This window comes from Cottoperca gobio, chromosome 9, assembly GCF_900634415.1.
Source record: "Cottoperca gobio chromosome 9, fCotGob3.1, whole genome shotgun sequence".
Lineage (NCBI taxonomy): Eukaryota > Metazoa > Chordata > Actinopteri > Perciformes > Bovichtidae > Cottoperca > Cottoperca gobio.
Genome location: NC_041363.1, coordinates 10,607,085 through 10,621,008, shown reverse-complemented (window position 1 = coordinate 10,621,008; position 13,924 = coordinate 10,607,085). Strand labels below are relative to the sequence as shown.

At 39.1% G+C, this 13,924-nt stretch overlaps 1 protein-coding gene across 2 annotated transcripts; it reads right to left on the bottom strand.

Annotated features, from left to right (window-relative positions):
* Nucleotides 1-1,414: 1,414 nt before the first annotated feature.
* On the bottom strand, nt 1,415-11,729 carry LOC115013990 (uncharacterized). Of its 2 annotated transcripts, none has more exons than XM_029440591.1 (12): nt 11,508-11,729; nt 9,316-9,427; nt 8,533-8,626; nt 7,744-7,798; nt 4,596-4,736; nt 4,345-4,505; nt 4,178-4,276; nt 3,251-3,396; nt 2,918-3,089; nt 2,691-2,803; nt 2,293-2,380; nt 1,415-1,830 (listed from the first exon to the last, which is right to left on the bottom strand). In XM_029440591.1, the coding sequence occupies exons 1-12, from the start codon at nt 11,617-11,619 to the stop codon at nt 1,777-1,779; spliced, it is 1,347 nt and encodes a 448-aa protein (XP_029296451.1). In that variant the 5' UTR covers nt 11,620-11,729; the 3' UTR covers nt 1,415-1,776. The 2 variants fall into 2 exon arrangements, with proteins under 2 accessions (XP_029296451.1, XP_029296452.1); XM_029440592.1 differs by lacking the exon at nt 11,508-11,729 and adding an exon at nt 10,810-10,890.
* Nucleotides 11,730-13,924: the final 2,195 nt, after the last annotated feature.

Sequence of the window (13,924 nt, the reverse complement as noted above, 5' to 3'; positions counted from 1 at the left end):
CACACACATACAAGCTTTAATTCGTAATAAATCACCATTTCTAGGATTTCAACCTCTTCATATTGGCTGCCTTGCTACTGTAGTAAATAGCACAAATTAAATTCTAATCATACTTTGATCGCACACTAGTGCTCGCACAATAGATTTATGTATTTTCTAGAGAATATCGCCCCTTTAGACAAATCCAATAGTAGTTTAAGGTTGTTTTTGATAGCGATCACCTCCATTGGGATATTATTTGTTACTAACTCAGGGAACTGAGGTTTGTCGCCTTACAGGCAAAATAAGCAAATATTAATTTGTTGCTTTAATATTTTTTCCCCCCAGTTATTGTAATTTCACAGGTTCTCTCATGTTCATTCAGAACTGCTTGTAATGGGTATAATGCGGATGCTTGATTACATCCTGGTGTGCTGATGTAATCCCTGACAGACAAGTCAACTCAGCGTTTTAAAAAGCATTGTTCTTCCTACAAAGAAGCCTGGAAGCCATTTTTATAACTAAACTTTGAAATAAAAGTCTTCCAACAATAACTACTACAAAACGTCTTATTCTCCATGTTACTCCAGCTGTTGCTCACGTGTGCACTATAACTATGGAAACAGTAAATCGTCAGTAGAGTAAAAGTCAGTAGAAAATGTTTAATTATTTTATAGTTTGCAGTTTACAAGTTTCATTCTTTGAGTCGGGATTAATAAAAAAAAACATTTCTAATCAGTGGAGCCTCGGTTTCATACAATAAAATTAAAAAATGATACAGAATAGATACATTTACACAGACAAGTTTCACACATTTATAAATGAAATATCTCATAAAACAAAGATTTCCCTTAAAGAGGAGGATACCTAGGAGGCATCTTACACACAATACAAATTGACAGTGTTCACAATGATATTGCAAACAGCCCATAGAACTTTTTCTACATTATTTGGGTAAAAAGCACCTTGAAGACTTAATAATAAATATATATCTACTAAAACTGGAGTGAAGGCATTACATGGTGTAGTCATAAAACAGGATTTGAGTTACACAGATCTAAAGACAACATGAAGGAGACTCATTAACAACTAGGAGATACACATCAGTGCATTGACAGACGTCACCGCTCACTACTTTTACTATACTGTTGTAATAATATCTGAAGGCTGCACAAATCACACAACACAACAAACATGTAATCGGAGGCAGGAGAAAGCTTGCATTCTTATTGGGAGGAAAACATTTGAGGCCCAAGTGTTATCACAGCATTGGTTATTGTAGTATTGCTAAGAGTCAAATACAAGTGTAGAACATTCTGGTGCTTTGTAAAGACATGATAGACTTGCTATATGAGAACGGGCTTCACAGAGGACGTCATAAAACATTGTTTATGCTGACAGAAAGCAGCTGCAAGTAACCCATGAAGAAATGAAGAAACAGTTTGTAAACACTTCTTTCTGCATCAACTTTTATGTATTACGAAAAATACAAGTATCTATTCACATTATTAAATTTGTTTTCATCAAACAACTACAATCACAGCTTCTCTTGTACTGACTAATAAAGGCACTTCATCTTAAATCGAAGCTCTTGAGATGATAAATGTTGGCAGTGATATCTGCTGCATTTACAGGTTACACCTGCCCGACTGAGGAGAGAGAGAACCTGATCATCTGTTTAGAAAGTCCCACTGATTCCACTAGAAAACACCAAATGATCCACCATGGCAGCTGAGCCGCTTTTCACAAAAGCCGTGTCGCAATATATCGACGTACCTCTGTGGACTGTGTTCAGCTTCAGAAGTCATATTCTGCTGCACACTGCTGGAGGTACCATTCATACAATGTCCCCTGTGGAGTAAAATGAACCGTGTGAGGTTCACATTTCTGATGTTTTCAAATGTGACAAATACAATTGTGTTAGTTCATATTAAACCTGCATTGAAGTTATAATCATTTAGATATTCAATGTATTTACATTCTGTAATGACATGTCTATATAGTTGCTTCATTGCATATAGATCTGATATTCCTGTGCTGGATTCTCAGGAAACGCTTTTTTTATTGACATCAAATGACACTTTATATATTTTAATAAGTGTTAGCAGTAAAGTTGTGAGTCATTAATCCAAAACAATGAACTGAAATAAAAGACGCAAAACAATCTCTGTAGGGCAGCAGAGACAGGTAATAATTATTGTCTGTTTGATACTAAGGACACCTTCTGCATTACACATAGTGAATACACATGGTATTATTGCAGCTTTAACTTTTGTACGAGACATGGCATAATGGGACAAAATAGAATCTAACCTTCTTAGTTTTGACAATATCCTGGATATAATCACTGTACTCTGCCATCGTCCTCTTCTCCTTCTTCGTCAGAGTCTTATTCCCTCGGCTGAGGATGAAGAACATCACAACAGTGTTTGCTCAGAATATCAATAATCACTTCCTCTGGGTGGGTGTGTGTGTGTGTGTGTGTGTGTGTGTGTGTGTGTGTGTGTGTGTGTGTGTGTGTGTGTGTGTGTGTGTGTGTGTGTGTGTGTGTGATGTGAATCTACTTAAACCTCCTTTACACGATACAATTATCAAAATAGTTGCAGATACATTTTCTGTCGATTGACTTATGAATGAAGTCATTATTCAGCTTTTAAGCTACCATTTAGCTCAACGTGTGCATATGTTTGTATTGAATATTCGTGACTCACCCTGCAAAATACTTTGCTAGGAAAAGCAGGAGGTAGCAAAAAGCTCCAAAAATGATGACAAACACTACTTGTCCATCTTCTGGTATCCAGTCCCATAAATAAATGACTATTCCCTACGAGACACACATTGAAAAGACACCACAAGAAAATAATTGCAAATTATAGAACAATATCATATTTCATTTCACTGTAATTCATTACTTGTATGCGTGACTCTTTGGACTTACTGTGAAGATGAAGAGGGTCCGAGCCGGCCTTTCACCCAACAACTCGTCCAGCTGTTCGGTGGAGAAGGTGTTCACAAGGAAACTGAGGATGAAGAGGGCGGGAAGGAAAATACCCAGAGCGCCACACAGAAACGAGTGAAGACGGACGCTTTTGTTGTGAGACACATCCGCCCTGCGTTCACACAGAGGAAATTTGGTTTTTAAAATCACATTTTCTGCATCAGATAGTGACACTGGGTGGCTCTTATCTCATCTGTATACACGTGGTACGCTTTATTCGCTCTGAGATGTCATTTTGGATCAGGGTAAATTAAATTTAGCAATAACTCGAACCTGTCCTGCTCCAGCCTGCTGCTGATGGTGGAACAAATAAGGTCACAGTCTTTCTCCAGATGATCCAAAGTCTTCTGAACAGCCTGGTTGATGGTCTTCTCAATGGTCAGACACACCCCATCGATCTGGTTCACACAGCGGCTCGGCTGAACAAGACAAAGGCTCATAAGTGCATCCATTTTTTTTTTTACAAACATGTACGGCTGTGCATCTCAAAGAGGGAAGGTCTGGACAACAAATCCTGAGGGCATTTTGACGGACAGCAATGTTGACTCTGCAGAAAGTGAAGCTACACTTGCTCAGCGAAAATAAATTAGAGGTCAGGAGATGTACACAAATCTATCGTGCGGAGTAGAGCTTTGTGGCTGTAGATCTCAAGATGGTGCCGCAATAACTCAGGACTGGGGCTGTCATTGTCAAAGGTGGCTTATCAAAGACACCCCTCCCCCTCCGTCCCCAAGAGTGGATAACTCTCTCAGTCATCATATTGCAAAATGAATCATCCTGTTACAGAGAGGAGAATTTATATTCAAGAATGATCAATGGCTGTTCAAGCCCCAACGATAGCAGACAGCTTTAAATCCAGACCTGGACCTGAGGAGGCACGGGAGCTATGGCAATATCATGTCACAATTATTGTGGCCGAAATAATTGCCCTTCACAATATTATCCAAATAATCATTAAAATATGCGTAAAACTCTTACCACTCTTAGTCACTTACCCTACATTTTATTATGAAACATTTGTATTGCATCACAGATAGCACACACACTTTTTTTTAGTTTTGTGAACATCCTTTTTGGTGAAAAACAAATAAACAATTTTAAATAAGGTCATCACAAATCGTAAAGTTTCCCTGTAAAGGATAAATTAATTAATAAGAAATCTGGCCATCACGGGGACATACGGCAAGCACACACTCTTACCTTCTGTGGGTTGGGGATGTATATTGTAGGCATATCAAAACCACATTTGTTGAGACCTGGACGGCGACACAGCTCCTGGACTATCTGCATCATCACCCTCTGCAGAAAAAAACTAATATAAGTAATATGTTTAACTTGACATTTTTGGCATATTAAGTTGAACTTACCTGTCGGTCTGTGTCTTTCCCAGCTTCATCTGCTTTGCTGAGGTAGAACAACAGTTTGTCTCCACATTTCTCACTCAGCTTCTCCACGATGTTGAGTGTGCGTTTGCAGAGCGCCTGGCCCATCGGGTCGAAGAACACGAATACCAAGTCCGCCTGTTCTCCTGCACACAACAAAACACAAACGACATTCCATTAGAGAGACACAACACAGTTAAGAGTACATAGTAATACTTACAGCTGCAAAGACATACCCAACCAGATGATGGCGCTGTTGACATCAAAAGGGTAGACCATGTCTCCGTCCACCAAACCTGGTGTGTCCACAAATGTCACCAGACTGAACTTCTTCTGCTTGGAAGTGGAGATCTCAGCAGACAGATAGTCCATGACACCTGGAACATACAAGCGCTGTGTGTGTGTGCTTCCTTCAGGATAAATGATTGGCAACAAAGAAGATAAATACAAGGTTGAGTCTCTGCAGGAATCTGTCACCTCTAATGACTATATTATTATGTGCTGGTGGAAGCCGCAGTGCGGTCAATACATGGAAAACCTGAGGAAGGCCGGAGACATTAAAGATCAAGAAGATCGAATGTCAACTTTTTTCCTTGCAGGTTTGCATTTGCAAGAAATGAGCATTTGTAATGATATTGCAAAAATGTACAGGGTGGTCTGGATAAGGTGTATGTCAGCTGCACACACATTAACACATGTAAGAAGAAAAGCATCAATAAATGCTGGTTTAACTCAAACAGCGGCCACACCCTGACAGATAGATCTTTAATTTATTCAACAATCAACACATGAAAACATTTGTTAGGTCTCACCGTCCCCTCTGCGGAGCGGTCTGTTGTCATGGTTGCACACAACAGCTCTTCAACTGGCAGCTTTAGTGTGGGGCGTGGGACATAAAGCTAGCCAGTGAAGAACGACTGTGAGGCAACGCGTTGTGTGAGGTTACGATACTCCACCACAACCACCACACATGAGCCGAGTCCCTCTCAAACCCAGAGCACCGGAACAGCATCACTATTTAGACCCCACCCACCACCCGACCCCACCCACCACCCCATCCCACACACACACACACACACACACACACACACACACACACACACACACACACACACACACACACACACACACACACACACACACACACACACACACACACACGGGCAGGTGTTAACAGCCAGTACAAATCCCATCCTTGTGCTGCAGTGAGCAGGACTTCTGTGGCGCATTAGTATTCCCTTATGTTTTTCTTACATCAGCATGGCCACAGTATCAATGCATCTGCCTCCTATCACACGTCGAGGGAGTTTATTCCCACAGTCTCGCAATATCGATCCATTATTGTCACGCCCAAGGTGACTGGATGACTGTTGACTTGTGGGGGACGAATCTTTTAAAAAGCAGATATTATCAAGCTGCTCTCTATAAGGCTGCAGGTCTGTACTTCCCTTACACATGCATGCATCTTTGCATTACTAAAAAGACAAAAAAAAACAGTAATGCAACTCAATTTAAACACAAATAGCATCGTTACAGACATAATTGTCCACTACAGTTGAAGAAAGTCCTCTGAGTCAACCAAAAGGTGAAAAGGAAATGAGAGTGATACTCGCCGATAGGTGCTAAGTTCCTCAAGTGACTGTAACTGAGAAGGTTACACTGGAGATCCTGTGCACGAGGAAAAGGGCAAAGGCTGCAATAATGCTGCATCGACCAAGACTAAAAAAAGAACTTGTTGGACTTAACAGGTCAACAATATATCTAAAGGAATTGAGTAAAAAACACGGCCAAACATCTTTGTTGTCTAACAATATAGTCATTTGAAAACAGTTGCTTCCCATGCAGCATGTAGTGTAAACTGTTGACAACAGGTTGATAAGATAAAGAGAAAAACATCCTTAATGTAAGTCTAAAACAATGTTAAGAACTATCTCTAAGCATATCCCAAAGGAGATTAAACTGTATAAACAGCAGCTCTTCTCCCACGTAAGGATATCTGGAGCTTTTCTGATGAGTCATCCTCCGTCGCTGTGACAGGTAAACAAACGCCTGATATTTCAAGAGGCTTGTATTCCGGCAGCATATCGTTGGTGTTGCTCGGGGCTTGCAGAGTGGAGCCGCTGCTGCTGCTGCTGCTGCTGCTACTGCTGCTGCTGCTGCTGCTACTGGGCTGTGCCGTCTCTAATGGCTGTGACATTTCTCAGCAGATACTCCACTGCACTGCACTGCTGTCGATGGGGCGTGTGACTCACAAGCCATACTGTGAGCGCTCCGGTCCGCACCCAGTGAACCCTCACTCTCCACACACTCACTGTCAAACGCATGCACATACATTACCCCCACCCCCCCCACCCCCCGCCACTCCCTCCTCCATCCTGATGCTCCCACTCAGACAGCAGGCACACCCAGACTTTCTGCATGACCACCTCAACATCCAGAGGCTTCAGACCACTGCTGACGCACAGAGAGCTGAGCCCAACTGTCTTAAAACAATATGCAGATAATTATGTGTCTTTCTTCAACGTGTCTCGACTCCCGTACCTCAGAAACAAACGGGACAAATGTAATGACAGGGGGAACAGGAGTGTGGTCTGATTATATAAAGGAAACTTAATCGGTTCAGACTGGGTTACATTTGCTGAGCAACACGCAGGATTAAACATACAAACTGGATCTGGATGAAATGTTTTAAATTCTATAATCTTAAATAACAAACTTGCAATGAGTCCGTAACACACACTTAGATTAACTTTAACTGGCCACACAGCAGGGCACTATCTTAAACCTAAAAGGAATCAATGTCTGGCTGCATCTCATGATTACATTCATCTCCTGCTCACTATTCCTCACGCTGCTTCTCCGGCTAATTTGAACACTTTATCTTCTCTTTGATGTTTTCCATCACGATGCCAGCAGAGAAAAACAAATCAATAAAAAACCCAATCATATGCATTTCTCTCTTGCACATACTGCAAAAGGGATGGCATTATTTAAACATTTTAGGCAGAAGTTAATGAGCATGTGTTGTGCACTGAGACTGCAGTGCTGATCGTATCCTTTCACACTAAAGGAGGAAATATTTGATGCTAGTCTCCGTATCAAAGGCAGGGAGACGCAACGCCACTGGATTTAAGTGATTATAAGGGCAACATAAAATATGAACTAAACTACTATTATGGCAGATATTTAGAAATGTTCCTGTTTTGTGATGCAGAGCCAATTCTTCACATAATGGTTAGTTTATGAACATAAAAATGGATTTCAGTAAAAGATAAGTGGAGCGGCATGGCTACATTATCAGTACAACCACGGCAAATATTTTGAATAGTTCATTTTTCAGAAACCCATTATGAGTTACTGATGCTTAAACAAGAAAAGGCTTACCTTTGAACTCAAGGATTGGTCTAAAGTGAGGGTAGAGATGTAGGGTTGCATTGCCCTGTGAAAGAGTTCAAAAGACAATGTGAGAAATAACCTGATGAGACAAATATTGATCTGCAGTTCGTCTGAGCTCTCAGCCCGCTATAACAGAGTCCTCTCTCTTCTTGGTACTTTGCACTCAGTCTTCCATCAGCTGCAGTACGCTCACTTTAAGCTTTCTTGTACATAGAAGATAATCCTTTCACTCGGCAGTCCTGCACTGCAAATATCTAATTCATCTTCATCACCTTCACCACAGCAGGATATGAGCAGAGAGGCAGAGGAAGAGGATGAGAGGAGACGGAGAGACGGAGAGACAGGTGTCTCCCGAGCCTATTTATATGCTGCAAAGAGGCATCTGTGTGTGTGTGTGTGTGTGTGTGAGTGTGAGTGTGAGTGTGAGTGTGAGTGTGTGTCTACAACAAAGCCCCTCATTGGAGCAGCATACAGAGTGAGAAATCACCACTGACTGAGGGAGTGCCCCTTCGTACAAGCCGACATCGAACGCATCGCTTTATCAACCTTTATGATGAAAGCTTTCCATTAATAAACTTAGAAATTCAAAAACATCTGAATATGAAATACTGTCAATTAACAAACACTGATAAGATCTGGAAATAAATGATAAAAGCATTGAAAAGAAGCATTCATCACAAAGCTGAATGTATTTATTGTGGTTCTCTTTTCAGATCTTATAAACATTAAGTTCTTCTGGATGAGCAGAAAGGTTGGCCACCTTCATGCCATTCTTACCGTCAATGATTCTCTTTTGCGACCACTTGTGATGAACGTAAATCCCTGCGTTTCAATGGCGACGCCTGCTTTCTGTATGTGCTCCTCAGCATACCTAAAAGGGAGGTTGTTTAAAACACATTCTCCTGAATTAGCTGAGGGGAATCATTTCAAATGTAACCGAGAGTTTTTCAATCCCTCAAACAGACACTACAGTCGGGCCTTTTTTTACCAAATGTAGAGCTAAAACAATTAGTCGATAAATAAATAAATAAATAAATAACTTAAATGGTCATTTACTTGGCAACAGAAGTGCTGCTTGTCCTTGTCATTAATGAAATAACTTTAGGTTTGAGGCCGTTTGAGTTTATCCAACTAAAAAAGCTTTTTTGAAGACGTCACCTTGAGCTCTGGGAACTTGTGAAGGACATGTTTCATTATTCTCTCACATTTTAGAGATAAAACAATTAAATGGCAAAAAATTATCTGAAGAATTGAGTTGTCCAAATCCCAATATTTTCTTTCTCTTTCTTTAGAGTATTGTGGGCAATGTTGCCATCAATGAGCAATAACATTAGATTAATGTGATGTAACAATGTTCTATATCACAATGTATGTGTTATGGAGACATCAAATACGTGTTGGAGGATTATCATCCATATCACTTCCTCCTTTATGTTCATGTTCAACCAGAATTATCTCACTGGGGTAATGAAAACAATAACGACGAGGGAGGTTAGGCTATTTTATTCTCCTCTTTTTGTTTTCTGGAGCTTTCTTCAAGTAAACCATAAGATTAATTACCAGTTAATGAAGGAGCTCTTCCCTGCAGAGTGGTTCCCCATTATCATCACAATGATCTTCTTTCTGGGAGGCAGGAGCCGAACTCCGAGGCTGCTGGCAATCTTCACCAGGCCTGCAGAGACACAGAGACACACACACACACACACACACACACACACACACACACACACACACACACACACACACACACACACACACACACACACACACACACACACACACACAGTAAGCTGAGCATCCTCACAACGTAATGTGTGAATGTGAACACGGTGATCACGAAAAAGCAATAACCTCCTATGATAAATAAAGGTTCAGAAACATTCTACATGGCAGAGATAAAAAATATATATTTTACAGATCATTTCCTGGGAGGTTCCTTGAAAGAACATGTAATATTACAAATATCGTGATTCATTACTCATGTAACCCTGACAGTCTTCTAGGTTCAGGTTAGCTGAACGTTACAAAATGACAGATTTGTCTACAAGTAAGCATACAATTCAATATATAAGAGAAATTAAGATTATAATATTAAAAACAAGACAAATAAGCATTTACATGGGTTTAAATTGAGTGTTTCTTTCACACTAATCAGCACTGAAATTAGTAATTGATTAGTTTAACAACATAGTGTTTTAAAGATGGAATTATTTAAATAACTCTTTAAGGAAAAATAATGTTAAAAGTTCAAGATATTCAAGAGATTGTTGGTTGAAATAAGACATTTAAAGATGACACCTTGGTCTCTGGGAAGTTGCAATTTTCCCTACATTTTGTCATTTAATACACTAACAATCGATTATTCAAAATAATAATCAGCAAGTTAAAGTTGCAGCCCGAAAACAAACTTGTATTTACCCTTTTATTTGTCACAAAATAATAAATTATTAAGTTAATTCCTTCGACGAAACGTCCTAGGAAATATTTGGCAATTAAATTGTGTTAAAAGCTCAAATTTTCTACCTGTCCGATCTTATTTTGTCTTTTTAACATTGAAGAATCTAGAAAAATGTACTGATTCATTGTTACTGAAGTGGAGCAGCTCATACTTCTTATCAGATGTTTCTGTTTCGGTCTTCTTTATTATACCAGAGTTCACTTATATACCGTAATTACTAAGACAGAACACATACATACTTGTGTTGTAAGAGCAAAGTCTGCACACTCATAGTGAACTACACAGTGTAACAGGATCAGTGGTGGAAGAAGTATTCAGATGTTTTACTTAGAGTAAAAGTAATAATACAACTCTGTGAAGACCACTACAAATAGGATAAAAGTCCTGCAATCATGTGTCATTTTGCAGTAAAATGTTCCTTGTGGGTGTTTTACTGGTTATATCCTATAGGATGTTGTTGGTTCATATTACTGCTGCATTAATGTGTACTGTGTGTTGCATTTTACTACTCTAGATGTTTATGGTTTTGCTAATGTTAACCCCTTAATATAGTGTTTGGTAGTTTAATCTACAGCAATTCATCACATTTTACACACATTGAAAAATCACCAAATTGTAGTGCTACGTGGTTTTCACTGGACAGGAAGGGGATGAAGAATTGTAATCTGAAAAGTACTTAAAGCTGTCAGAGAAATATAGATCATTAAAACGTACAATATTCGCCTCTGAGATGTAGTGAAAGTAGAAGTGTAAAGTTACATAAAATGAGAGTAAGGCTATAAGTATCTCAAATTTGAATTTAAGTACAATACATAAGTAAATGTACTTAGTTACATTCCACCTCTGAACAGGATTATTGTTGAAGAAAACTCCAGGACCATAAAACCATAGCCACTGAGCTGAACAGCTAAACATAGGCCCTACAGTAAATTACAGGAGGCTCTGTTTAGTTTTAAGCCCATTTCCTCCATGTTTAAAACAGAAATGTAACATGGTACGTGATGGGACAGTGCAATGGCTGTAGTAGAGATACGCGTTGCCCTTAAGGAGCTGCAGAGGAGCCACACCAGTGTTCAATGTCACGTGTTTGACACTGACAGGCAGCTGCTGCAGAACAACACCTGAGTTACTTTACATTAACCCAGCAGCGTTTTAGTTTTACCTTCACTACAAACTTCAGCCCCACTTACCACTACATGACATGACCTCACGACTATGCGAGCTTGGATCTGCTCCACGGTTCTAACTTCGCTATAACGTTGACTCATTTTAATCCACGTTATTGGTTATTTACCGTTTTCGCTGTCGACATATAAAGTGTGGCATTCTTTCAGTATCCTCTCACTCGGTGTGGTGATCGCAGACTCCAGAGGGTTTGCCACAGACCGGGGCTTTCTGCCCGACATTATAACACAGTCTGCCAACAGCCGCCTCTCTGCTGTTTCCTTCACCACCAGGGGAAGAGTTTCGGTGTTGCACAAGGACTCTCCTGTGCGGAAGCAGCGCCCTGCTGCGGTCACACCTTGACAGGACGCCGAGGACAGACTCCCCATGAACAGGCAACAGGTTTTGAGTCTACTTTTTAGACTTTCTCCCCCTTTTTAAAAAACTTTATCGAGAAAATTCAATACAGTCATTACATGAAGCGTACATGTTCTCGTTTTTCATTATAGAAATTGCATTAAACATATAATAACAAAAACAACTTCTGGGTCTGCTAAGGAGTATAACATGTGTAAATAATCCAATAGTTTGTGCTGATTTTTTAAAACTTTTGTTGGAGCCATTTATCATGTTTATTTATATTTGTTCTATTGTATGTAAATAGTTTAAAGCCTTCTGACCACTAGATGGTACTATGTGTCTAGTCTATGAGGTATCACCAGTCAGGTGTGTTAAGGTCACAGGTGAACAGGAACTTTCGGTGAGCACAAGTGTCGCGATGAAGTTCTTTCCGTAAGCCTAGACAATGGAATAATAATCAAGAAACTCTGTCAACAGCAAATAACCAAGATTAATAAATGGGATAGTTACTGTTTGGACATTCACTCACTGGAAAATCCACTACACACCCAGAATGTTTTGTGCTGGTTGTGTCGTCAATATATTAGTCATGTTAACCAGGTCCATGTTACCTGGCCTTAGTCATGTTGACATGCCTTAAAAGTTAAGGAGCTAACACATATTAATAACTTCTTACAATTTCAGACAGTGCATCTTCCAAAATGTCAACCTCTGGTCTCCAGCATGACTCTTCAGGAGTTACTGATAGCTATCATGATATCACGGGTGTACATAGGGATAACCTGGGGACACCCTTTTCCCCAGGGTCCTAGCACCCTTGATTTACTCGGTGCCATCTCTCCCCTCCCCCAGGGTCTGAAGCCCACCTAAAATAGGCCTAGCTACGCCACTGCCTACAAGTGACTATGTTAATTGGAGGATTTGAATCAAAATTTTTAGATTTTTAAGTTCAGGTAGACTTTACTCCACTATATCTTTATATAGCAAATAGCTGTTTGCTGCTATGTTAATGATCTGAATATCGAATTGAGAACCTTTTAAATAAATGAGTACATTGTATATTTTCTCTAGATAAATTAGGCAAAACATTTACATATACACAGTAGGACTGTCACCTTTATTACAAATTTGATATGGAAAATAATAATAATAATAATATATATATATATATATATATATATATATATATATAAACATTATATAATAACTTAATATAAATTAAATATATTTGAAATATAATGACCTGTTAAAATTCAAAATGTAGAGTCTATGAGCGCATCAGACTATTTGAAGTAGTCTGCCTTGTTAAGGGTTCAGTTTTGCCCCGAGGCCCTCACAGTTGATTTTGTCCACATAGTGTTGTATTGGGCTGTGTAGCCTATACCATTTGTTGTCTTTTTTACTTAACATTGTAAAACCTTGTACAACCTGCTTTGAAAATACTCTGAAGCGACTTTGAATTATCTTGATCATGGAGTAAAGATTTCCTTCTGAAATGTAGAGGGTTAGAAGTATACAGAACATTTAAATACCCAAGTACCTCAGAACTGTAGTTAAGCAAAGTATTTGAGTAAATGTACTAAGTTACTTTCCACTACTGCTTTTACACAATGTTGCACAGAAAATCTGGATTCTTACTTACTTATCAACAAGGTGTAACTGCAGCTGCCCACTTCACTGCCCATCAAAGCTTCATAGGTCATGTTTGGTCTGGAACAAATGAGGGATTAACTCAAGAAAATCCACCTAAAACCAAAACTGATCGTTATACATGAAAGTTATTTATTTCTAGCGAGAACATACTGCCGCCAAGCCCACATGGATTTACATAAAAGACACCAAAAATTATTTTGCAGTAATATAAAAACATTTACAAACTAAGATATAAGTGTCCCCTCGCTCCCTATCAAGTCTTTTATAATCAACCAGAAGAAGACATGCAGAGATTAAAGACATTTTACAAAACACAATATAGCCTTTAAATATAATATCATTTGCAATAACAATAACACAATAAACACTTACATCACATCTCTGCACTACAACTGTCTTATGAGACAATATGCTAGGGTAGTTTAAAAGTCAATAAGTTTATGATTAAGGCTGCTAACTCAATTTTTTTTAATATATTACATATATACTTATTATATTACATCCAAATCTGGAATTGTCACATGAGTTTTGTCT

Bases quoted from the DNA above. Each gene is read 5' to 3' on its own strand.
- LOC115013990 (XM_029440591.1), bottom strand. From the start codon at position 11,619: ATGTCGGGCAGAAAGCCCCGGTCTGTGGCAAACCCTCTGGAGTCTGCG. The intron at 7,799-8,532 runs GTAAGAATGGCA...ACTCTTTCACAG, and splicing joins GCAAAAGAGAATCATTGACG to GGCAATGCAACCCTACATCT. The intron at 1,831-2,292 runs GTTAGATTCTAT...TTTACTCCACAG, and splicing joins ATATTGTCAAAACTAAGAAG to GGGACATTGTATGAATGGTA.